Consider the following 26,654-nt stretch of genomic DNA (forward strand, 5'->3'; position numbering starts at 1 on the left):
CCACAGAATTTATCTGGTTCTTAAAAATTGGATACTGAGCCGAATTTTATTTTACTGTTCATCTCAAAATAACCCTTGTGTTAGTTCTCCAAACCTGGTGTTTGAACTCAGGCCCCAGCAGAGCTTTCCTTTCCCTCGGTCCCCCGCTTTTGGCCTGGACACAGAAACTTTTAAGTGGCGCTAAAAGTGAAAATATGACAGCTGAGATCCTAAAAAGACCTATAGCTGACTTCTGTGTAACAATACATCAAGTAACCTATTGTTTTCTGTCTAGCTGAAGATTGGGACTGAAAGTGCTATTAGAACTGAGGACAATTATAATGGCTTCCTGCTTAGTTTAGACCTATTACACCATGAATTTTAGAACAGAATATGGAAAAAAATCTAAAACAGGATAAGGAAAGAAGAATGATAATCGCCCCCGCCCCCCGCCGGCCCAGTAAAATGAATGGAGGGCAATGGATTCTTTTTAGTTTTAATTTTAGTTAAATAAGAATCTAGGGGAAAATTCTAGCAAATAATACAATTGAGCCACAGAGTGAAACTTGTACGACTTTAACAAAGAAGAACCAGTGAAAATACTCCATTTAGGATGAGAGTAATTAATATTTACGCACTAAAAAGACATCCTTGACAACAGCATCATTTGGGTTTGGGGTAAGTACAGAGGCATAATCCTCTGAAAGAATATTTCAGACATAAAAAGGCATCAATAGTGTGTAGAAAAGGGATGTTCCACTGTGTCCCCCACTCATGCCCCAAGTCTGCGTTCTCCCCTGCTATTCCTGCCTTCACCGCTTTTCATTTCTTCTCAATGAAACCACTGAGAAAACAAAACAGAAATGGTGACACTGGGTCATATATAAAAAATTCCCAATGAAGACCTTAATAAGTAACTTTAAAACAGGCATTTTAAAGCTCTGGCCGTTATCACAGTACTTGGTGAATATGAACATATTTGTTTCTTTTCCCGTGAATCATCAAAAGTCTTGAAAGCTTCAGAAGGTGGTCTTCCAGGAGTTCAAAGTATTTTACTTGTGGAAGAATGGATTTCACTACTAACCTTACCTGTTTCATATCCTGTTGCCTACTCTACCAATGTAAATTTAGTCTTCATAGATTAAAAAAATTTTTTTCATAGCAGCAAGTTTGTATCTTGAAGTTTGTTTTCAAGGGAATTTGATGTTCCATCATAAATCAAATTATTTGTTCCCAAAGTAACTTCATTTGCAAAATGTCAGTAAAGTTCATAGCTCTCTATTAAAATTCGAGCCACTCTGTCATGTAAATACAGTTAGATGGTGAAATCTCACCACCTTCATGGCAGTCGTCAAAAACCTTTAAAAAAGAAAAAAGGTTATATTCAAACTGAAGTTTTAAAATTATTACATTATAGGTAATGTCTTAAATATCAACTACAACAAAATTTTAACAAAATATCCAAGACCCAACCATTTATTTAAAGCAATATTAAAACTTTCAAAGTGAAAGAGGTTAGGACTGTAAATAAGAACATACTGGAATAGGACCTGCTCTGTGATCACAGAGTGAGTGAGAGACCTTTCACTGTAGCACTAAGCCAACCATATCCACCTACCCACTGGGCAGAAGGCAGGTAACAAGAGTCCAGGAAGGGAGGTCTATACACACGAATGACTTAATCTTAACTAACCAAATGTTTCATGTTTAGCCACCTTCCTTTTTGTGAAGGGTGCTAAATAGAATTCCCAACAGGTTAGCCTTTTTTCTAGGAGTTGAAACCAGGGTATAGAGAGCTTAGGCATGTGGACAATAAAACACGGACTAACAGCCCAAGAATATAAATGCCACAAGGGCTGGCATGGTGCCTGCAGCACACAGGTGGCTTTCAGAGACTATCTGGGAACAAAAGAATGAAGAGTGTGGGGCGGGCCTCGAGGGAAAGCACATCACCTCTGGGTGTGAGTCCTGGTTGACACGTCTCAGCTGAATGCTTAGGTCTCCCTCAGCCTAAGTTCCCTCACACTTAAAGGGAAGTAACACCACTAGCTCCAAGGGACGTAAGGAGGATTAAATGAGACCACAGAAATCTTCAGGAACATGTCTGGCCCATAGTAGGTTCTCAACAAATCTCATTTCCCTCCCTAATTAGGTGAAATGATTAGCCCGCATCAAAAATCGTCCATTTGGGGACTTTCCTGGCGGTCCAGTGGTCAAGACTCCACGCTTCCACTGCAGGGGGTGCAGGTTCGATCCCTGGTCGGGGAACTAAGATCCCACATGCCATGCGGTGCAGCCAAAAAGAAAAAAAATGTCCATTTTGGGGCCAAGAGCAGAAAACAAATTTCCTTAACATGTTTATTCTAAGAAAGAATACAAGGTGATGATTTGTTCATTAAAGCTCTGTCATCAAGGTTACATGGAGGTTTCAGCAGTTCTTGGTCAACCCTGGGTTTGAGAAAACTAGGGTGTGCTTGCTGGTATCAATACATTATGTGGCAAAGGGCACTTGGTGGCAGTAAAGTGTAAAGGGAAGCCATTGTAACTCACCGGGCAGAGTCCGCAGGGGGCCCGGACCAATCCCGTGGGCGGGATGATCGGATTGACTGCCCTGTACAGTTTCATGTGTCCGTCCACACTGCCTACGGTGCCTTCTTTTGCAGCGATGATAGTCATCTCCACTTTCCCATCATAAATGAGTGTATTCAAGATGGTCTCAATGTCCTCCATGGACAACTCTACCTACAAAAGGGATACGTTAGAAAGGACCCAGAAAGGACAAGGAGACATCCTTTTGGAGGGTGTTAAAAAACGTGAAAGGCCACAATTCCTTGGTGAAATGGGGAAGGATTATGCTGGAGAGTAAATGAAAGCACAAAGAGGCTGAACAATGGCCCAAGTGAGTGCAGACCCTCAAATGCCAGGGGCAGGGCTCTGAGCTCGCACTGAGCTTGACACTTGCTGATGTCTTCACCCTCCCAAGGAAAATCAAGACATCTTGTAACATTTCTTTGGCAAGAATTTGATGGAGATTTATAAAATGCTTGAGCAGAAAGGTACTTTAGACATCAAATAGTCCAAATTCCTGTTTTTTTATGAAAGAGAGATCTGGAGCCCAGGAAATGAAAATGAATTGTCCAAGCGGCCACTTCAGCTTCTTCTCTGATGATGAAAAGCATCAAGCACAGTGTCTGTCTGTACAGATCTTCAGAGAATGTGCTGACAATGCCACTAACATCTCATAAGTAGGAAAATACCAATAAATGACAACTGCTATGATGATGGATGTTTGGCACATATAAGGAAATGTCCCCAAGAGAATCAAGAACTTGTCAGAACAGACTTTTGAATCTGGTAGTGAAATGCGCTGCCAGGCCTCCACTCTGCTGCTCTGTAGCCCAAGCTCAAGTACATACAGTTCAGAAAGTGCCCGACGGCAATGACCGCCGTTGCCTGACTGCCTTAGGACAGTGTTTCCTCAAAGTGGGTTCTGCAGAATGTACATGGGTATCACCAGAAAAAAGGGTCTGGGTCAGCTGTGTTTGCAATACATTGTAAACTATATCCCTATGATGAAGAATAAGTTTTTAAAAATAAGATGAAAATTAGAAACCGAGTTCCAACCTTACTGATCCCCAATTCACAGATATACTTCCACACTTCATGTGATGAAGCAAATGAACTATTTCTTTGTATCATTGGATTCTGTTTGCTTTCTCGTGCTGTTTCTGCCTATAAGGGTAGAAACATAAATTTCAGGAAGAATACTGGTGCCTTCTGAATACAATTCATATAGAGTGAGAACAACAACAGGACATATTTTGTTTAGTAAAAATGACCAATTTCAATGTTTTCAATTCCTGTAAGATATGATACACAAGATTAAACATTCCTTATGAAGAAACTTAAAAAAATTGTACTTGGAGTGATGTTTCCTCAATTATGCCTCACCTTGGTTTGTAGGAATTTAAAACACTGTTGGTTAAGCACCTCTACAAATTCAGATTCAAAATCCTGGTCACTGTACCAGGCTCCACCGGTCACAGAGCGGTCTGGCTGCAGGTTATAGAGCATGTACACCTTCTTTTTTGAGGCCTAGGAAAAAACACACACAGTAGATGGTTAAAAGGTAACAAAATAGTCTTCCAAAACTAAGACTTAAAAACCCCCAAAGCTTCATATTTCAGAGCAGTTTGGGATTTACAGAATTATTGTGAAGATGGGACCTTGTGTTCAGCTTCCTCTAGTACTAACACCTGACATTACCAGAGTACATCTGTTACAGCTATGAAATAATATTGATAGGTCAATATTAATTATAAAGCCTATACTTTGTTCAGCTTCCCTTCGTTTTTCCCTAATGTCCTTTTAATGGTCTAGGATCCTATCCAGAATACCATATTATTATACATTTATTATACATGAGGCAAATTTTGGTTGTGACAGTTTCTCAGACTTTCCTTGTTATTGGTGAATTTGCCATTTTTTAGAATTACTGGCAAAAAATTCTGTAGGATGTCCCTTAATTGGGATTTGTGCGAGTAGACTGTAAAAAAGACCACAGAGGTAAAGTGCCCTTCTCATCATGTCATATCAAGGGTACCTGATCATCACTAAATGATGACTGATTGTCATCAATATAACTTATCAGCCTTGACATTACAAATCCATCACCTGGTTTGAGGTAGTGTTTCTCAGTTTTCTCCACTGTAAAGTTACTTTTTTTTCCTGCCCTTTCCATATGTGGAAGGAAGCCACCACGCACAGTCCACACTTAAAGACTGGGAGTTCGCTCTACTTCCTTGAGGATGAAGAGTCTACACAAATTATTTGGAATTCTTCTGCATGGAGACTTGTCTATTCTCGTCCATTGATTTATTTATTCAAACATTTATATCAGTATGTTCTCATGAATATTTATTTTATACTTTGGGTTACAATCTAATACTACTTTAGTTTGAAACTTTGAAAACATCATGCTAAGTGAAAGAAGCCAGACACTAAAGACCACATATTGGTAGTTCCCTGGCAGTCCAGTGGTTAGGACTCGGTGCTGTCACTGTCTTGGCCCAGGTTCAATCCCTGGTCAGGGAACTAAGATCCCACAAGCCACACGGCATGGCCAAAAAAACCCAAAACAAAACAAAACACAGCAACATTAAAAAGATATAATTTAAAAAATTAGAACAGTGTGGTGACTGCAGAACTCTGTGAATATACTAAAACCCATTGAATTAAATCTCAATAAAGCTGCTACTAAAAATAAAGATGTAGAGCATGATTGGCAAAATGAAGCTAGGCATGGGTACATGGGGATTCATTTTGTTATTTTCTGTACTTTTGTATACATTTGAAATTATCCAATAAAAATGTGGAAGAGAAATAATATTCTAAATGAGGGAGTGGTAGGACATAAATACCATTGATAAATAAAACCACTAATGACTATCAAATTCTTATTTGCTGAATTTTGTGTTCAAGCACACTTTAATCTAGGAGTACCCCAGCTCCTCTGATGCCTCAATCAGTGAAGTCAGCAATGTGTCTGCTGGAGCCAGCTCTGGATCCTGGAGCCCCTGGAGGATGTGACGGGGTGGCTGGCAAGAGGAGGAGGAGAAATACCATGCGCTGGAACAGATGCTCCACCAGGGCCAGGGCAGAGAACTTTCTGTGACTTGCTCACTAACGTATTCCAAGCCCCCAGAACAGTGCCCAGCACATAGCAAATGCATGACAGGTATTTGTGGAATGGGTAATCTCATACACCAGGTTGAAATAAATTATCTTACATACCACAAAATCCAGGAAAAATGTTCGTGATCCCCAAAATTCTTTACTGAAGAGAGTAAAGTAGTTTTAGATTTTTGAGTGGGTAAGACTCTAAGAGTTCACTGGCAGTGACATATCTAAAGCAGCATCTCCAAAGCATCCGATATGGGCTAAAATTTTAAAAATCTTTTTTGACCAGTTGTTTTAAATCATGACATAGCTTAAAGAATAAAAACCTGAAATATACTTGGAGCAATATACGTACAGTGAACATTCAGGGGAAGAAAAGAGATGGTTACTCACTGCCACAGACTTAACAGCTTTAATTAGCTTTTTACTTTCCAAATTCTTTAGAATTTTGTTAATTTCTGTTAATGGCAAGTTGCTTTTGTATCGGATATCTCTGCTCCATATTCCTATAAGAAAGTAAAGTAAAATAAGTTGAACACTATAGGATGTGTGTTTCTTTTCCCATTGCTTATATCTCATTATAAATCTAGCAAAATATGTATATATTCCTAGATCATAGCTATAGGAAAAATGAATTAGAGGTAAGAGTCTCAGATAAAGTAACAAAAATATGCAAAACAATACATAAGTTATATGTTCTATTTTCTAACTGGAAATCTCTTGGAATGCCAGTGTGGCACCTTTTAAAAATCACATGAAAAGGACATTTTTGTAATGGAAGAAAAATCTTGAATGTCACTGAATTAACATATATTGCCTTTTCCATGCCCCCCTACATCCCAACCTCTTTTTTTCTATAAATATCACTTTAGATTGTATATGTGAAAAACAAACTTAAGTTTGGGTCAGGGTTGGCTGCCATCCTCGATGAGAGCAAAAAACACTTTATGAGAGCATCTGTGTGCATGTATGTCCATTATTTATATAGCACTATATTTGGAAAATAGAAAGATTACAGTTCCCACAGTCACTAAAAGCCTGTGCAGAAAGCTATGATTTTTCTTTCAAAGAAGGAAATATGTGTTATATGTATAAAAGGAATTTATGTAAAAACATTTTGCTGTATTTTCTTCCCAACATGAAGGCAAAATAAGATAGGAAGATTTTTTTAAAATAGAGAATGACTTCTTCATATTTATTTTTAAAATGTTAATTTAACTTCCCAACACATATAAAAATTATATGACTTCAGATTACATCATAGTTGTTAAAGCTAATATCAATGACTCAAACAGATCTTAAATTGTAATAACAGCAATTTAGATAAAGTTCTTTAAGGGCAACAGGAGAGGAACTAAATAGCTCTTGAGGGAGCTACACCAGACACTGCCACACTGCACTAGGCGTCCCTCGAGTTTTTGCAGAAACCAGAGAGATGTTATTATCCACAATTTAGAGTTAAGAGGAAGAAATGAAGCCTTCCAAAATTTAGCAAGTAAGGATTAAAAACAAAAAACTCTTAAGTTTTAATTTATTTATTTTGAATAGATAATACATTCATATGGTCCAGAATTCAGAAGTCTCTTTCCATCCCTGCCCACAGCCATCTAGTTCCTATCTCCCTGAGGCAACAACAGTGTCACTCCTGGGTGTCCTTCAAATGTATGTACATTATATATTTTTATATATATATGTGTATGTGTGTGTTATATTTTCTTCTCCTTTTAATAAATGGCAGCATACTGAACTGACTGATCTATACCCTGGGAAGCCAGGATCTCAGTCCCCACTATATGGTCCTAAAGACAATGTTGTTTCTGCTGTTCCTCTACATGCTTACCTTTATTTCCTGCATCCTCTATGATTTGATATACTAGTTTTTCCTGGTTATCTGATCCTTTCATTTTACTGCAGGGAAATAAAGTCAAATTAAAAAGGCAAAGAGGTACAGGATAATCTAATAATCTACATGACTACTTAAACGAATGAGCAGACAAGGTCATCACATTGACTTATTTACCAAAAGAAGGGCTTACCTTAAAAAGAATGAGACAGGGCTGTATGTACCAAATGAAAAGATGTCCAAGATATAGTAAGTGAAAAAAAACAAGTTGCAAAACAGTATGGATAGCATGATCCCATTTTTGTTAAAATAAGAAAAAAAAAAAGAGAGAGAGATTATATATAAATATATGGTATATAAATATATAATCATCTATATGTATTTATATATACTTATAAGAAAGGATATATACCAAAATATTAACAGCAGCTATCTCTGGGAAATGGAACGCATGTGGGAGGTGAGATGATACACGGGCCTGGTTTACGTGACGCAATTCTGTACTGGCTTTTTTTCCCTAAACATATATTACTTTTATAATATTAAAATTTTCTTAAAATAAAAAATTAGGTGCTTACCCAGCATTCTGAGACTCCTTTATTCTATACAGGAGGCCTGTATTACTCCTTAAGAGATCCAGCTGACCCTAAAGTTTTTTTTTTAAAAGAAAATAACAGTGAATTATTTTGGAGATATATCAAATCCAATGACAAACATTAATGCATTCTTCAATATTTTACACGGACTAAAATAGCCTACCTCGCATAGTTGCCAGTTCTTCACTTGAGTACTTAAGTTTTTTCCTACATGTCACATGTGATGTACTTTTTAAAACTTAGCTCTTTATCTCGCCATTTCCCCAAATATTAATACCTAACAATTTTCTACATGTTAGATCCTGGCTTGGTTATATGATCAATGTGTAAAGAATTTTAAACAAGCAGCTTTAGAATAATAAATAAAAATCCACTTAATTCAAATAAATTCAATAAATATATATAATATAAATAAATATAGTAAAATGTAGTTTGTCTAAAAAAGTTCAAATAAAGGCTACTCATGCAAAAATATTCTATGATACAATGATTAAATGAAATTTACAATGTTAATAGTAACATTTACTGATATGTGCGATTTCTGTAGTGTTACATGAAAATTAGGCAGAAAGGTAAACCAATGAATAAAAGGCCTGTAGTAGTTCTGTTTTTACACAAGTCACAAGTAAAACAAAGCATGTGTGCCATGCTCCTGCATTTCCTTGGGTCTGAACTTAGGAGAACCCAGATGGCTGTACCACTGGGCTTCTGGCAGTTCAGGGAAGCACGGCTAAGAGAGGCCCCATTCCCACGAGTTAAGGCTGGGCAGACCCATGACTTGGAATTAGGTTGATATATGGATGAACAGCCATACTTTCCCTCCCTCCCTCAAACCACAAAGCCCAATTTGGAGGCTCCATTCAGTTGTTCATCTCAGCCTATGAACATTTACTGAACACCTGTACTGTGATATATGTTTGGGGGGGACAAACCTGGATTCTGAAAGAGAATTACACAGCTAACTTCAATACCATCGGGTTGGCATTAAGACACAGCTAAGTAAAGGGTGGGACAGACTCTCAGAGAAGCAGCTTTGGCCCAGCCTGGGGGGGGTCAGTGAGGATCCCTGGAGTCGACAGCAGAGATGAGTCTTGAGAATAATGAGGAGTCAGTCTGTGAGGAAAGGGAAAAAGGGCCTGCTAAGCAGGAAGACAACATGAGCAAAGGAACTGAGGCATGAAACAGCGTGATGTGCTAGGGAACCAAAAATTATCTGTTCCTTCTGAAAACTGACTTTTGAGTTGGAGGGGTGGAGGGAGATGAGGTGGGTGCAGAAGGGAGGGGCTCAGTGTGGTAAACCCAGGAGTGTGGACTTGAATCTCTAGAGTTGAGAGAAGGGTTTTTGGTGGGAAAGTGACTTGGTCAGATCTGTATTTAAGACAGAGCAGGCCGGTTGCTCTGAGGCACATGGAGCCAGGAAAGCCCGTTAAGCTGCACTGTAATAGTCCAAGTAAAAGCCAAGAGCCTGAACACATGCAGGGGCAGTAGGAATGGAAACAGTGGAACAAATCTGAGAATTGTTTAAGGCTAAAATCAGCAACACTCGTGATTTATTAATAATTACTCCCTTGCTTAAAATTCTTCAGTAGCTCTACCACTGCCTACAGCCTGTAGCTGACAGAACTGGCAATAGGTGGGGTTGCAGAGGTGGTGAAAGAGAGTGAGGTGCTGAGGATAATTTTCAGACAGAAAGAAAAGGCTAAAAGGGGGGGGTCCGAGAACAAAAACATTTTTAATTGCCACACTTCCCAGCATCCCTTGCTCTATCCATCCTGGAGTTGAAGACCTTCACAATGGTGAACTGACTAGAAAAGACCAACACTCCTTTTTTCCTTTGGCTAGAACAGGGTTCAGCAATCTGGTGCACTGCTTTTTTTTTTTTTTTTTGAACTGAAGTATAGTTGAGTTACAATATTATATTAGTTTCAGGTGTACAACATAGTGATCTCATATTTATAGATTATACTCCACTTAAAGTTATTATAAAATATTGATTATATTCCCTGTGCTGTACAATATATCCTTGTAGCCAATTTATTTTATACATAGTAGTTTGTACCTCTTAATCCCATACCCTTATCTTGCCCCTCCCTCTCCCCACTTGTAACCACTAGTTTGTTCTCTATATCTGTGAGTCTGTTTTGTTATATTCATTCCTTTGTTTACTTTTTAGATTCCACATATAAGTGATATCATATGTGTATTTGTCTTTCTCTGTCTGACTTACTTCACTTAGTATGATAATCTCTAGGTCCAACCATGTTGCTGCAAATGGCATCATTTTCTTCTTTTTTATGGCTGAGTAATATTCCATTGTATATATGTACCACATCTTTTTTATCCATTCATCTGTTGATGGACGCTTACGTTGCTTCCATATCTTGGTTATTGTAAATAATGCTGCCATGAACATTTGGGTGCATATATCTTTTTGAATTAGTGTTTTCATTTTCTTTGGATATATACCCAGGAGTGGAACTGCTGGATCATATATGGTAGTTCTATTTTTAGTATTTTGAGGAACCTCCATACTGTTTTCCACAGTGGTGGCACCAATTTACATTCCCACCAACAGTGTACAAGGATTCCCTTTTCTCCACATCCTCACCAACATTTGTTGTTTGTGGTCTTTTTTATGATAGTCACTCTGACAGGTGTGAGGTGATATCTCATTGTTGTTTTGATTTGCATTTCTCTAAAAATGTTGCTACAATATATGTCAGTGTCCTGCCTATGTTTTCTTCCAGGAGTTTTATGGTTTCCGGTCTTACAGTTAAGTATTTAATCCTTTTTGAGTTTATTTTTATATATGTGTGAGAAAGAGTCCTAATTTCATTTCTTACATGTAGCTGTCCATTTTTCCTAGCACCACTTATTGAAGAGACTCTTTTCCCCATTGTATACTGTTGATTCCTTTGTCTTAGATTAATTGACCATAAGTGGATGGGTTTATTTCTGGGCTCTCTATTCTGTTCCATTGATCTATGTATCTCTTTTTGTGCCAGAACCATACCGTTTTGATTACTGTGGCTTTGTAGTATGGTCTGAAGTCAGGAAGCATGACACCTCCAGCTTTGTTCTTTTTTTCTCAAGATTGCTTTGGCTATTCAGGCTCTTTTGTGGCTACGCATACATTTTCGTATTATTTATTCTAGTTCTGTGAAAAATGTCCTGGGTATTTTGATAAGGATCACGTTAGATCTGTAGATTGCTTTGGATAATATGGACATTTAAACAATATTAATATAGTCTTTATTTTTTATTTATTTATTTTATGGCCGCACCACACGGCATGCAGGATCTTAGATCCCCAACCAGGAATCAAACCCACGCCCCCTGAAGTGGAAGTGCGTATTCTTAACCACTGGACCGCCAGAGAAGTCCCCATTTTAACAATATTAATTCCTCCAGTCCAAGAACATTGGATATCTTTCTACTTCTTTGTAGCACCTTCAATTTCCTTCATCAGTGTTTTATAATTTTCAAAGTTAGGTCTTTCACCTCCTTGGTTAAGTTTATTCCTAGGTATTTTATCCCTTTTATGTGATTTTTAAACAAGATTGTTTTCTTGCTTCCTCTGATAGTTCATTATTAGTGTATAGAAAAGCAACAGATTTCTGTATATTAATCTTGACCCTGCAACTTTACTGAATTCATTTATTAGTTCTAACAGTTTTTTGATTGAGATTTTAGGGTTTTCTATATATAGTATCATGTCATCTGCAAATAAGGACAGTTTTATTTCTTCCCTTCCCATTTGTATGCCTGGGCTCTGGCAGTGAAAGCACCAAGTTCTAACCACTGGACTGCCAGGGAATTCCCTTCTTCCTGATTTTAGAAGAAAGGCTTTCAGCTTTTCACCACTGAATATGATGTTAGCTGTGGGTCTGTCATAAATGGCTTTTATTATGTTGAAATATGTTCCCTCTATACCAACTGTGATAAGAGTTTTTATCATGAATGGATGTTGAATTTTGCCAAATGCTTTTTCTGCATTGATTGAGATGATCATGTGAATTTTATCCTTCCTTTTGTTACTGTGGTGTATTACACTGATGGATTTGTGCATATTGAACCATTTTTGCCTTCCTGTAATAAATCCCATTTGGTCATGGTGTATGACCCTTTTTGCATATTGTTGAATTTGGTTTGCTAATATTTTGTTGAGGATTTCTACATGTATATTCATCGGAGACACTGGCCTCTAACTTTCTTTTTTTGGTAGTATCTTTGTCTAGTTTTGGTATCAGAGTAATGGGAGCCTCATAGAACGAATTTGGGAGTGTTTCTTCCTCTTCAATTTTTTGGAAGTGTTTGAGAAGGACTGGTATTTGCTCTTCTTTATATGTTTGCTAGAACTCCCCTTTGAAGCCATCCAGTCCTGGACTTCTGTTTGCTGGGAGTTTTTTGATTACTAATTTAATTTTACTACTAGTGACTGGACTGTTCAGATTGTCTATTTCTTCCTGATCATCACATGTTTATCCCTTAATTGTTTATTGTAGTTATAGTTGATTTTTCCATTTTTGTCTTTTAATCTTCATACTAGCTTATTTAAGTATTTGATCCAAAGCCTTTACTATGTATTTGCCTTTACTAGCAGTAAGAAGCAAACAGAAGGTGTGAATAGACTATGCCCATAGGTAGTTGTGTGCCATTATGTAGCTTAGTGACAATTAAGTTACTAAATATAACAGTTAAAATACAAGTATTTCATTTGTCTTGTAAAATGCATATTACTTCTTCTTTCCTTAATTCAGGCAGTCTGAGCTGTTTCCTGGTTTGGAGTCTTATCAGTCACAACCTAACACACTTTTGAGAATGGTTTCATGACTACATAACAGGAAGTAATGACAACCACAACATTTAAGTAATTACATGAACTAGTTGGATTCACCTTACCATGGACAACAGTCTATTGATGGCCACTGCCCGCTGCTGGGCTTCTATATGCGGCATTTCATTCTGAATTACTTGGTCTGTGATTCCATGAGGGAACTGGTGACATAATTCTATAATCCTAGGAACAAAGGCATTAATGATATTCATGTTTCTACCTATTTCAAGAGGTGGTAGGGGAAAAAAATACAAGCAGAACAGTTTGGAATTGTGCCTTTTTTCACATCTGATAGATAATCTAGGTTTCTACAATGGTTCTGATTCAAAGCATGTTAAAAATGAGGACGATGCTTTTGAAATACACGTTTACATTTTTATTGTATTTAAGAGAAGCATTTCTTTTCCTTATTCATATGAACTTTAAATTAGAACAAAAGTCAAATGAAAACACAGAAAAACATATTAAAGCTGAGGCTTCAGTTTTCTCAGACGGAACAAGTATGACAAAGGGAAGATACAGTGCCTTGGATAGTCATAAGTCTGTGAGCAGGAGGCAAATCAAACACTTCTGGTGGGAAGTCAAAATTTGTTACGACAATTCACCACAACTGGGACCTGCTTTTAGAATTATCCCTAAAAAACAAAAATAAACCCAAATTTTCACCTTGTTCTAGGATCATCATATGTGTTATTCATAATAGTTTAAGAAAGTTGGGGTCCTTTAAAACTATGTGGTAACCTAAAAATTGCAGTGCACGGTAGAGAATATAAAATCGGCAGAGGCTTTGGGTGCCCTAAAATCTTCACTTAAATACTGCACTAAAACCATCTGGCTTGTGTTGCTTCATAACAGAAAACTGCACCCTAACTTCGGCTAAACGTTCTGCCACGGGAGTTCCCCTATTGACAAGGGCGATCCTGGATCAGAACGTGTATCCACAAGTACTACGGGGAAAACGCCGAGTCTTCACTGAGCGTGGATCACCTTAATGTGGGAAAGAAGCGCATCAGTAGAGCTTCCCGAACAGCACCAGGGAAAGGTCAGCTACACAATCTTGCAAACTGTCCGACTCGTTTCGAATTTACGAGTTCTGTCTTCCGGGGATGGGAGGAGGGTTCCAACACCCGCGATCCCCTCCCTGCGCGTCCACTGAACTTGCGAGGGTCCCGGAGACGGGGTCCAGCGCCTCGCGGGGGCTCCCGAGCCGGGAAACGATTCTCACTCACTGATTTACCTGTTTTCGATTTCGACCGGATCCGCGTCGGGCGGCTGCACCTTCACCTTCACCTCGGCCATGAGGGCGCAGGTCCCGGCCCCCGGGGGAAGAGACGCTCCGGGTGGACAGCAAGCGTGGGAACCCTGTAACCTATGAAGACAGCGGCTGGCACAGGGGCCTTCTTCCTCGTGTCGCAAGCGGTCCTTCTTTGCCAGTCGCGTTGAGGTGGCCAAGCCACGCCTGCGCCGCTCCAGATTCTTATTCTGGTTTTTCCAGAATGTCAGTGCCTGTCGGACGAACGAGCCTGGTTCCCCTATTCTGAGTTGGGACGCCACCTTGTAGCACTTTCCAACCTCTGTGAGGGCAAGTTCTTGGTCGCCTACGGTGAAGCCTGACGAAAGGAGCTCGAGGCGGGTACCAGTCTCCGGGCCAAGCGCAGGGGCGGGGCTAGTTGCTAGGAAGCCGGGTTCCTGCCAATCACCTGCCCGACTCTCAGGTGGCGGGGCGCGGCTCGCAGCGTCTTTGGTAACCCGGACCGCTGTGAAGGAGAGGACGAAGGGCAGTGAGCGGTGGGCTGCCTGGGTGGGGGCTGCGGAGGTACTCCGGGGTTCCCAATCGGGTCCCGGTGGCCGGAGGAGGAGGAGGAGGACGGCAGCCCTCACTCCAGCTGAAAGGTAGCGGACGTCCTTGGGTGCACCTGAAGGACGGGGACAAGGACCAGACGCGGTTCCGGATGCGGGCAGTGAGGGGGCAGTCTGGATGGAGGGGTTGCGGGGTAGGCGATGCTGTTGACGCCACACTGCCATTTGGGCCTAGCGGATCAGTCTACTGATTGATCCTCTTCGCTCGGGGCCCACTGGCCTACCCACTGGCAGCCTTCCAAGGGCAGCTCCTAGTCGCCGCATGAATTATTCCCTCCCAAATGTTTTTATTTTGAACTAGTTTTTAACTCTTTTTATCTTAACTGTCTCTCACTTAAATGAAAGTGTGAGGATGGGCAAGCTCCAGAGTCCATCCCTTCTGTAGGGGCTGTTGCTCCACTATCTATATATGTATCTGCAATTTAAATTCTTAGCCTCCGAACTGGAACTGTCCAACCAGGCATTAAGTTCACTGCTTAAATTTAGTTATCCCACCTTTGGGTTATATTCTGTGACAAACCTCAAACCACAGAGATGTTATTTATTTAAACATTATTTATTTAACATTATTTATTTAAAAAAAATTTTTTTTTTTTGGTCGTGCCGCAGACTTCTGGGATCTTAGTTCCCCGACTGGGGATGGAACCTAGGCCCCCTGCAGTGAAAGCGCGGAGTCCTAACCACTAGACCGCCAGGGAATTCCCAGGGCAGCGTTATTTAGAATGGCAAAACCCAAAACTAAAAAGAAACTAGTAAATGCCTAAATGCCCAATCACAAATTGATAAATAAGATTAGATAAGTACTTGGAAAATTGTAAATAATAGTGGAGGGTGCAAGAAGTACACTATAAAATTCGAGTTTTAATATAGATTTTAATTGAGTAAAACCTATGCATCCATTATCATTGAAATTTGAACAGACCATCGGAGATGTAAATGGTTGCTGTATTAAGGTGTGGGGGGTTTTTTCCCCCTCAATCCTTTATGTATTAATAATTATGAGGCCCCCCCACCCCCAAGAAAAAGATCACTAAGGCCTCCATACTTGTACTTAATTATTTATAAGTACAGTAGATGGAGTGGGAGACTTTTGTGTTTTTTGCTCACTGTTTATATCCATGCCAGCTTTCTTCCGGCTGAGGTGTGATCCTCTGCCATCCTTCTAAAGTTTCTTTTGCAGCTTTCACATGCAAGAACCAATTGGTGACAACTGCAGGGCTTTGAACCTGGAGCTCTCCCAAAGGAGTTGGCTCTAAATTAACATTTCATGCTACATACAGAGTTACTTCTGTTCCTCTTGTGTGCTGACTTGCCTGAAACCAAGAGAGGTGGCAGAAAAGTGTGGTAATGACCCAGGGGTTGCTCAGGTCAGGTCATCAGTGGTGGTCTCTGCTCTGATGAGTTCACTTAATTTGCCCATTTAAAAGAATTTTGTTCCCCCATCCCATACATTCATGCTTTTTCCCCCAAAGTGAGGTAAATATTTAGATAATCAAAACCCCACACAAGATCTCAACAGCAAAAATACAGCTGAAACGATAATTATTTCAATTAAAAATGATAATTTGTATTAACACAACATTGTAAATCAACTATACTTCAATTTAAAAAAGGCAAAAAAAACCAAAGAACTGAGATGAGTCTCCCAAAAAATAAAAAATAAAAACGATATTTGTAGATGATAGATTAACAGTATTCTCTTTAGTTTTTACTGGTCTCACTGTATTTGAACGAGGTGCTTCTCTTCAATGTTTGTGTTCAAATATAGGTGCCCATTGGAATTTATTTTCATCCACTGTTTTTTAATGTAAGGAGGGGAAATGACTGCTGGTTCAGTGTGTGTCCCTCAAATCATTCCCCTGCGGGTGCCTCAGCCTGGAAAAGCCAACCATGAAATTGATAACAATACGCTTTTGGAAATGAAATCAGGTAAGAATCAAATATACATGAAATCATTTAAAATAACAGTGCCATATTCTTTATATTCATCTGGTTGTTGATTTACCTCTTTACATGTTTTCTATAATCAGGATCTTGGGAAGTTTGTAAAACTTCCAAAATTTGAAACAATGGTGGTTTATAGAGTGGTATTTATATAGATTAAAACGGTTGGCTCTTGCCAGCCTTCCATTTGTGTGGGTAATAGTTGTAACAATGCCTTGACTCACCTTAGCCAGGGGAGGATTTCCTGATGCTTCCCCAGACTTTCCCAGGATTCTCATTATTTTTCTGGGATTTCAGTTTGACCTGCTAACACAGGCTTCCCAGTCAGACAGGTTGGAGAGTGAATCCTGGCTTTGAGAACTTCTAGTGACCTTCAATACATTGCTGTGGCTTTATAAGTCTCAGCTTCCTCACTGTAAAAGAGTGATAATATTATCTACTGTTTACAGCCATTGTGAGGTTTAATGAATCGATATGTGATGTGAGGGGCACAGGGTCTGGCACATGGTAATGCCAAAAGAAATCTTAGCTATTTCTGCAGAAATAAAGCAGTGAATGCATTTCCTATTAATGCCAGGAATACACACACACACACATATACACATATACATATATAATTAACATAAGGAGAAGGAAAAGTTTTATAGATAGAACATATGAACAAATACTTGTTTAAAACGGGCTCTGACTTGCAGCCACATGGATGGACCTAGAGATTATCATATTACATGAAGTAAGTCAGACAGAGAAAGACAAATATCATATGATATCACTTATATGTGGAATCTAAAAAAAGTGATACAGATGAACTTATTTACAAAACAGAAATAGACACACAGACATAGAAAACAAACTTATGGTTACCAAAGGGGATAGCAGGAGGGGGGGAGATAAATTAGGAGTTTGGGATTAACGTATACATACTACTATATATAAAATAGGTAAACAAGAAGGACCTACTATATAGCACAGGGAACTATACTCAGTATCTTGTAATAGTCTATAATGGAAATGAATCTGAAAAAGAAAAAAATAGTATACATATGTATAACTGAATCACTTTGCTGTATATTTGAAACTAATACAACATCGAAATAAATTATACTTCGATTTAAAAAAACAGGCTCTGAGACTCCAGCTATGTATTTTAATAACTAATGTGCATACAAACTATTTATCTGTATTGATGGTGTGACACCTGGGCTTCCTAGACTAAGAGTTCCAACTAAGAATATATTACTTTATACTGTGTCTCCCTTTATCTTAAAAGCCAATATTATTTTCAAAAATTCTCAAACCAAAATACAAATCTTAGTATATGTGCCCATAACCCTCAGGAGAAGTTGGGTGATTATTGACAAATGATGACAGGATATCCAAATTCTCTAGTATTTAAAATGTCTAATAAATAAAAGATTCTACAATTCAATGACAAAAATAATAATAACCCAATAGAAAAATGGACAAAGGATGTGAAAGAACATTTTTTAGGAAAGGAAATACAAATATCTTTTAAACATATGAGAATATGCTTCTACTCACCCCTTCACCAGCTTGCTGAGCAGACCTTTTCCCCTGCTTTTTTTTACTCCCTTACATTTAATCACCACTTAACAGATTATATGTTATTTTTTGTTTGTTTACTGCTTGTGTGTTTTTCCTAAAACGGAAGCTCTATGACAGCGGGGACTTTGGTCATTGGTGTATCCCCGGTGTCTGGAACAGTGTCTGGCATGTAATAGGTACTTGGTAAATATTTGTTGAATGAATGAGTGAATCTTACTCAAAATGTAAGAAATGTGAGTTAAAACTATGAGATACTTTTTTTTTAACCTAGGAAAATATAAAAGGAATATTGGCAAAAATAAAAGAAAAAATGGTCACACACAATATGGCTGAGATTGTGGGTAAACACGCACTTTCGCGCCTTGCTGATAGCAATGTGAATTGTTTCACTGTCTGTGGAGGGAAGTTTGGCACCGTTAACCAAAATTACAAGTGCCCATAGCTTTTGACTCAACAGTACTAGTTCTACACATTTTACAGATGTACTTATAAAAAGAACTCTTTACAGGGTTATTCATTACAATGCTTGTAATAGCAAAAGAAAAACAAAAAGAAAGAAAGAAAAGGAAAGAGGACAGTTTAGATGTTCATCTGTAGGGATTGGCTGTTTGCCAATGATTCATCCATAGAAAGACAGAATACAGTGCAGTGTAATGAAGAATGGGGATGCTTTTATGTACCAATATAGGGCAATATCCAAGACAGACTGTTAAATGAAAAGAGAAATGTGTAGAACAGGGTATGATAAGCCACCATTTGTATATAAAGAGAGGGGGAAAAAATATGTACATATATGCTTGTATGGATGTAAACTATTTTTGGAAGGATAGTTGATATTATTGGTTGCCTTTGGGCAGCTCATATGAGCTTTTTACCTTTACAAATGTTCTAAGAAGTGTAGGAATCATTTACCTATTCCAAATAAAATATAACAAAAGCATTTCTTAAACAATGCTCCAAGAATGAAAAATTAGCTTCTGCTTTCTAAGTAGGCATTGTAGTTTTAAAGTTCACCCCTGCTTGATTTGTATCATTGCTGTATTGGGAAGGCAAAATACCATAGTGGTTCAAGAGCATGGCCTATGGATCCAACCTCCGATAAGTCAAACCACAACTCTGCTGTTATTTAACAAGTTTCTTAACCTCTCTGGGACTCAGTTTCCTCATCTATAATGTGGGTATGAAATAGGACCTATCTCATAAGGTTGTACTGATAAAATTAGCTAATTCATGTAAAGCACAGTGCCTGGCACAAAGAACTCAATTATTGTTAGTTATTGTTATTCATTTCTACAGTACATTAAAAAAAAACTCATTAAATAACTGACCCATAGGTGTTATTCAGGGACTTGGTACTTTAATGTTAATTCCAGATATCCTCTTTTGGGTTTTTCAGACACCCCAGATGTCAACATATATTATACTGTGGATGGCAGCAAACCTGAATTCCTAAAGAAAATTGGTTATGGTGAAAACACTACGTTTAAGTATACGAAGCCTATTACTCTGCCTGATGGAAAAATACAAGTTAAAGCTATCGCAGTGTCTAAGTAAGTTAAGAGCATAATGATTAAGATAATTTGTATTTATTATGTTTTAATTTTATTAACTTCAATGAGAATCAGTTCTGGATTAGAAGTACACTACAGAAAAAGTTATCTTAATTTCAGCGCATATCTGTAACTTTTGTGTTTTGTTTGTCCTCTGTTGAGTTATACTGTAAAGTACACAAATCATAAGGGTACAGCTCAGTGAAGTGCTATGTATATTAATACTGCTTTTAGTTTGAAATTCACATTGGAATTTTGGGAAGGAAGAGCCTTTTCAGGGTTTGGGACCTCCGAAGAGATTCGCCTGGCTCTGAGGAGAATTCTGTTTTTAGTTAATGGTTCTTTTATTTCCCAGGACGTGGCCTACGACCACTGTGGTTCTCTCTCTGATTTCGTATTGACTTTATTGGCCTTCAAAGCTACTGTCATTTCAGTTTGTTAAACATTAGCTACTTCATTCTTTTCTTTGTCCTTTCTTTCCTAGTCAATGATTTTTTTTTTTCATTTTCAAATATAGAAACACCACTTAATTTGGTAAACTTCACCGTGGGTTGTAGAGAAGAAAACCCTCAAATGCTTTGCAGATTTGTGTGTCTGTGATAGAAGAATTATTTTGTGCAGCAAGACAGGTTTGGCCACATTTTTGGAAGACTTTTAAGCCCCAAACCAATACCTGGCTGGCCCAGGTAATTTAAACGAGACTCCAGGCTCCCCCTGCTGGCTGAACTACTGCGTGGCTTTTTGACAAGAGCTACAAGTTCTACACCAAAGATGATTGCTTAGGCATTAAAAAAATTTTTTTAATAATAAAATAAAAGTAAAACCAAACAAAACAACCTCCTTACACATTATTATTCTTTACTAAAGATTGGAATCTGTGTCTTTTCCCACTTGCCAAACCATTTCTATTGGAACAAGTCATCTCAATTATTAAAAATTTATAAGCTAATTACTCTGGTGCCCAATGCTGCAAGGCAGGCCCCTTTATAAGCTGCAGGTGGTCATAAAGTGAAGTAGTAGTTAATGACTATGTAGTTCAAAGGAGTTAATAAAGCTTCCAAAAGAGTCTGAAAAATAAGGGCATTGTTAATGCCTCTCACCATCTTGCTCTGTGCCCAGTAAGTGTCTGCTCTGAAAAACTGTTAGTATTTCAAATGCACTCAGCTTAGGGAAAGTATCTATGCAAAAAATTTTTGAGTTTTCAAGGCAGAAAATTAGTGCTTGTATCCACTTGCGATAAAATAGTTCTTGAAAGGAAATGATTAAGAGCTTTGCCATACATGTGCTTTCATGTCCCCATATGTATGTCTATGACTTTCACATCAGAGAATGGTCTGGTAAGGAACACAGGTGGGCAGGAGGGGCCAGGGACTCGGGAACATCTCAGCAAAGGGAGAGGGTTTCAGGTTTGATGGTGTGTGTATTGATGGTCTAATCCAGGGTCTGCAAACTTTCTGACATCTGCCTTGATTCTTTAAAATCCTCCTTTGTGGTCAAGAGCTTCCTATCTCTGATATCATCATTTTGTAGTGTTTTGGCAATGAACTTGCATGGTTCTCCTTTTTCTGTCAATGACCTTATATGGTGGCCAAGAAAAATCAAGCCTGGCTGAGGGAAAAGCTGCTTCAACTGAAGGTAGGTAGCTGGGGGAGTCAGAGACCCCTGAGAACAATCATTTTTCTTCAGCAGAACCAAGAGGGACTTCCCCGTTTGGCAGCAATGATTAATAAAGTAAACGTATCCGCAGGCTACCAGGGCATCTCACAAGCATCCATCTACCGCCCCTGGACCTAAAACCTTGTGTTTGCGTGGATGATAGATCCAAATGCCATCTCCAGAGGCAGCGACAAAGGCAAGAAGACGCTGCTTGGAGTGTGGGAAAGAGGATGGAGTTGGTTGACCTGCAGATCTGGATTTTAATCCCAGTTCTATTGCCTCCTCTTCGTGTGACCTTGGCTAAGTTATGTGGCCTTTGGCATCTCAGTTTTTTCCTTTGTCACATGAGGTTAACAGGACACCCTTGGAAGCCATTGTGAAGGGCAGAGGTGATACACTTGGGATCAGGCAGGTGGCAGCTGTAGTTATTGTCTTTCAGATTCTTAACGAAGGGCTAACAGATTGCTGTCATGTGACCCACCTCCAAAGGTCAGCCTCGTATTTGAAAAGTTCATGCCTGGGTGAATAAGCAGTTTCCACTCAACCCCTTCATGTTCCTAAACCAGAGGTTCTCAGTTGGGCATAATTTTGCTCCAAAGGGGGCATTTAGTAACGTGGGGAAACATTTTGGTCGTCACACTGGAAATGGGAGTGTGTTAGTGGCAGCTGGTGGGTGGAGGCCAAAGATGCCGCTGAGCGTTTTACAGTGCACAAGACAGCCCCACAGCAGCGATTACCCAGCCGCAAATATCAATAATTTCCAATAGGTTGAGAAAACCTGGCCTGGACAAGTTGCAGAATTCTTCCAGATCCAGTTTTTTTCACTCCCTTGCAATCATTCAAGTAATTATGGTGTTTTATGGAGAGGATAATGATCTTTACAGGGATAGAGCTATGAGTAACTTTTTTTATGTCTAGTGTACCTTATATTGGTATTCCTAAAGATACATATTTATGGCATCTGATTCCAATCCTAGCAAAAATTTATGTGTGTTCAAATGAGATTTGGGCTCTGAGTAGAATTCCTAGCTCCAACCCCAAACCTAAGCCTTTTTTGGATTGCCATCAGAAAATCCTTCCACCTAGCAGGCAGTCTGAGCTGGTTTCTGGGTGACAAGGTCTATGGGAGGGAGCCCTGGCTGGGTCCCCAAGGAAAGGGATAGCTATGGTGGGGAGACAACCTAGACCTTAAAAGGGGTAGAGCAAGTGGGTGGGAACCAGGCTTCTGCTCAGAGTAATGGGGCTGGTATGTGCACATTCAGGAAGCCTGGCCATTCGCCAGGATTTGAATGGTCCCTGGATGGAGATGTTTGTGAGGTCCAGGAAGTGTCTAACTAGGAGGACGACTGTATCTTAGATGACAGACCATGGGCCAAAGATGAGCATTCAGATGAGATGGATGTTGAGGTGAATGAGTTAAGCAAGCAGTTCATCTAAAAGACTGTCTCTATCTGCATCCACATATCTGTATCTGTAAATTTGGTTTTGTTATTAAATACAAAACAAAACACATGCTTCCCCAAAGTTTAGCCGCCCATAAGTCACTCCAACCAGTGAACATGCAAGTACCCACTGATCATGTTATTTCTTAAATATTGTCACTCACTGATAGGTAGTGGCCGTTTAGATCAATTGTGTATTTCTGAGAATTTTCTTCTCCTTCTAAAAATGTGGCTTACAACCTCTGCATTGCTTAGTGTTAAACATTTCTCAACTATTTTGGAACTGATGTATATTCATTTCTGAATGTTTACTTAAAGAATTTTAAGCATTTTGGGACACATATTTACTTGAAGCTTCAAGAATTTTAAGAAATATAAAAAACCAACATGTAAGAAATCTGAGAAATTGCAAAAGAAATGATAATGAAACAGATAAAATAAATCAAAGGCCAATATGAAAATCAATGAGCAAAGCAGACAAAGAAACCAAAGAAAGAAGACAACTGGCGATGTAAACAGTATTAAGTTTCTGGGCCGATCAAACAGAATCACCTGTGTTCCAGCTGTGAGCTTTCAGTGCAAATTAGCGGGAGTGAGAGTTAAACATATCAAACAAATACACCAAAGTGTGTTCACCATGATGCGGCAGGGGCTGCTGGCTCTTCCCAACGTCTGTGTTTCTCTTCTTCAAGAATCATAGAGCCCATGATTTTTAGCCAGACACGTGTTTCCTAGAAGAAAGATATTTCCCAGTCCTCCTTGAAGCTAGCTGGAGCCATGTCACCAGGTGTGGCCAGTGGATGCATGTGGAAGTGATATGGCAACTTCTGGATTGTACCCTAAAGGAAGAGGTGGGCTGTGGTTCCTGCTGGCTGGAATGTGGCTGTGATGGGCAGCCACATTGGGTCAGAGGACATGTGCAATGTCCTAGATATGGTGGAGCAACACAGTGGAAACTTGACCCCAGACCCTGACACCATGGCTCCTCTGTGCAGCTCTGGGTGGATTACAGCCCGTTGCTGCCCTCTTATTTAAGCCACTGTTGTTTCGGTTCTGTGTTACAACAGCCAAGCCTGCATCCTAATCCACTAGGGACACATCTCAATCAAATACCTACAGAGAATATATTCAAGAGTACAGGTGATCAAAAAAGGCTGACAACATCAAGTGTTGGCGAGTGTGTGGAGAAACCGGAACCCTCAGATGATGCCGGTGGGAATGTAAGATGGAACAACCAAAAAGTTAAACCCACTGACCATATGACCCAGCAATTCTGCTCCTGTGTGTCTATCCACACATGGGGCTGGACTGGGCCTTGTTCTTATTATGATTACAAGAGGCCCTTAGCAATAATCGTCAGGAAGATTTGAAAGAGATGAGGTTTATTACTTACAAGTCCTGGAAATTACGTGGCACACAACGAGGTCACAGGTAGAGAGAGAGAGACAGAGGGAGAGATGGGGATGGAGGGAGTGAGGAAGGGAGAAATCACAGGCCAGAGGTTCTGCTTTTATTGCGGTTGAGGGAGGGTGCTAGGGTTCCATGGGTTCACTCTTTATTGGTGAATTTTAAATGTAAGAGTGAGAATTTAAAGCGGGAAGAGAAAAAACAAGCAACCTAATTGGTCAGTCATTGAAACCAACCAAGATCTCTAAGATAAAGGAGTCTCCATGGGGGGAGGTGGCCTGGATCTTTATCTAGCCCTGTGGTCGGCAGTATGTCTACTCAAGATCGCCGTCTTTGAAGTGGATGCCTCAGCAAGCAAAGCTTAAGTCAGGCACTTGCCTGTTACAAACAAGAGAAAATTCAACCTCCAGGGCTTATACTACAAAGACTTATATGTGAATGCTCATAGCAACATTATTTATAATAATCCAAACGCTGGAAAAAATCCAAATGACCGTCCACTTGGCAATGGATAAACAAACTATGGTACATCCATAAAATGGAATACTACTCAAGAATAAAGATGAATGAACTACTGATACATGCAACTACATGGGTGAACCTCAAAAAAAAAAAAAAAAGGATGAATGAAAGCAGCCAGATATGTAAGACTATATTTGTATGATTACATTTATTTTGAATTTCTAGAAAAGGCAAAACTATGGAGACGGGAAGCAGATCAGTGGTTGCCTGGAGTAGGAGGTGGAAGCCAGGAATGACTACAAACAGGCACGAGGGAATTTTTCGGTGATGGAGCGTTCTAAAACTGGACTGCGGCGGGAGTTGCACAATTGTGTAAATTTATGAAATATCATCAAATTATATACTTAGAACAGGTGAATTTTATGTGATGTACATTATACCTCAATAAAACTTTTAAAAAATAAAAAGTATAGATGAGCTTCTGGTTCTGAGATGAAATCACTGCCAGAGTTCAATTCTGGGCCCCTCTACATTGCTTTCTCAGTGGACTCCTATTGCGTCCGAAAGGAACAAGATTCATTGTGAAATATTATGAATAAAGTGAAAACTTGCTGATATTTGAGGAATAACAGTTAAAATCTCCCAGGGCAGCATACATAGTGCTACCCACAACTGGGGTAAGGAAGATCCCCATGACTCATGTGGAATGAATGATATATAGGTAACCCCATTCTTTGTTTTAGAATAGTTTGAGACTTAACATATGACATCTTTATGGTGAGTGCGGTAGATGGTCCCCCAGAATGGCCCCCCATGAACCACGCCTCCCAGGGCAGCCCTTCCGCTTGGACCTGGGCTGGCCCTGTGACTTACTTTTGACCAAGATAATGCACCAGACATGATGCTAAGGCCAGACCACAAGAAGTGTTGCAGTGTCTGCTCTGGTCTCTCGGAACATAAATGCTGGGGGAAGCCAGCCACCGTGTAGGGAGTCTGACCTCCCTGACGCTTCCGTACTGTGAGGAAGCCCAAGTTCACCACCTGCAGAAGGAGATGGACAGAGAGGGAAGGAGAGAGCTGAATGGCCAGCCCAGACCAGACTTGGAACATGAGGGGAGAGACCATTTTGGACCTCTGGCTGAGTTGGTCTTTGAATCGACTCCGGCTGACACCTGACTGCAGCCACACGAGAGATGGCAACTGGGAGCACAGGTGGCGAACCCACAGCTTTGTGTTTTAAGACATTATGTTTTGGGGCGGTTTGTTACATAGCAAGAGATAACCCAAATAAGAATAAGGTAGGGAAAGATTATAGAAGCTGTATTTTGGTTTCTCCAAATTTAAAATACAATAAATTTAGTCTCTAGACTAAGGGACTTTATAGAGTCATCTTAATTGCTAGGCACCTTGTCTTTGAATCTTTGTGTAACACACAGACCTTTTCTGTTCTGAATAATGTTCAGAGACTGCAGACAGAGTGCCATGGTAACAAAGGTGTTTCAGGTGGACTATGTACCGCCAGATACGGTCCCTTCAGAAGACGATGTGGAAAATGTTCTCAAAGACCCTCCAGAGCAGGTACGTAATGATGCTCTAAGGCATTCGGATCCTCACCGCATTCTCAGCTCCCATTCTCAGTGGTCGCATCTTCCCCTTCCTTTACCACCACAGTCATTCTACCCATTTTCAGGTCCTTATAGTTGGGGTCAGTATCAACCATTGCAAAGTATCTTTGCTGATTTCCCACCCTTTGGCCAGTCCCTTCTCCACCCTGTCCATTGGAGATTCCTAGCAAGCATCCTTGTCTCCTGTGTCCTTACCTGTTGAAGAAAG

General features: G+C 39.6%; 2 protein-coding genes across 11 annotated transcripts in view; one reads left to right on the forward strand and one right to left on the reverse strand.

Annotated features, from left to right (window-relative positions):
* Positions 1-461: 461 nt before the first annotated feature.
* On the reverse strand, positions 462-14,443 carry POLR3F (RNA polymerase III subunit F). 3 transcript variants are annotated; one of them, XR_014235526.1, is made up of 11 exons: positions 14,172-14,348; positions 13,000-13,117; positions 8,080-8,147; positions 7,695-7,715; positions 7,499-7,566; positions 6,052-6,164; positions 3,931-4,074; positions 3,604-3,711; positions 2,530-2,721; positions 1,069-1,338; positions 462-823 (listed from the first exon to the last, which is right to left on the reverse strand). XR_014235526.1 is itself a non-coding variant. In XM_082359582.1 (10 exons), exons 1-10 carry the CDS (start codon positions 14,231-14,233, stop codon positions 1,261-1,263), a joined length of 972 nt encoding a protein of 323 aa, XP_082215708.1. In that variant the 5' UTR covers positions 14,234-14,443; the 3' UTR covers positions 462-1,260. The 3 variants fall into 3 exon arrangements, 2 of the variants coding, with proteins under 2 accessions (XP_082215708.1, XP_082215709.1); XM_082359582.1 differs by having other exon boundaries at positions 462-1,338; positions 14,172-14,443; XM_082359583.1 differs by lacking the exon at positions 7,695-7,715 and having other exon boundaries at positions 462-1,338; positions 14,172-14,443.
* Positions 13,581-26,654, forward strand: part of DZANK1 (double zinc ribbon and ankyrin repeat domains 1) — a 72,682-nt gene continuing 59,608 nt past the window's right edge. Inside the window, exons 1-4 of one of the 8 annotated variants that reach the window (XM_082359564.1) lie at positions 13,581-13,976; positions 16,563-16,723; positions 19,701-19,854; positions 26,285-26,399. In XM_082359564.1, coding sequence (XP_082215690.1) covers positions 16,615-16,723; positions 19,701-19,854; positions 26,285-26,399 — 378 coding nt within the window. In that variant the 5' untranslated portion in view covers positions 13,581-13,976; positions 16,563-16,614. The other 7 variants (XM_082359563.1, XM_082359566.1, XM_082359567.1 and 4 more) reach the window with 7 other exon arrangements.

The sequence above is a fragment of the Balaenoptera borealis genome (assembly GCF_965194805.1).
Source record: "Balaenoptera borealis genome assembly, chromosome: 16".
Taxonomy (NCBI): Eukaryota; Metazoa; Chordata; class Mammalia; order Artiodactyla; family Balaenopteridae; genus Balaenoptera; species Balaenoptera borealis.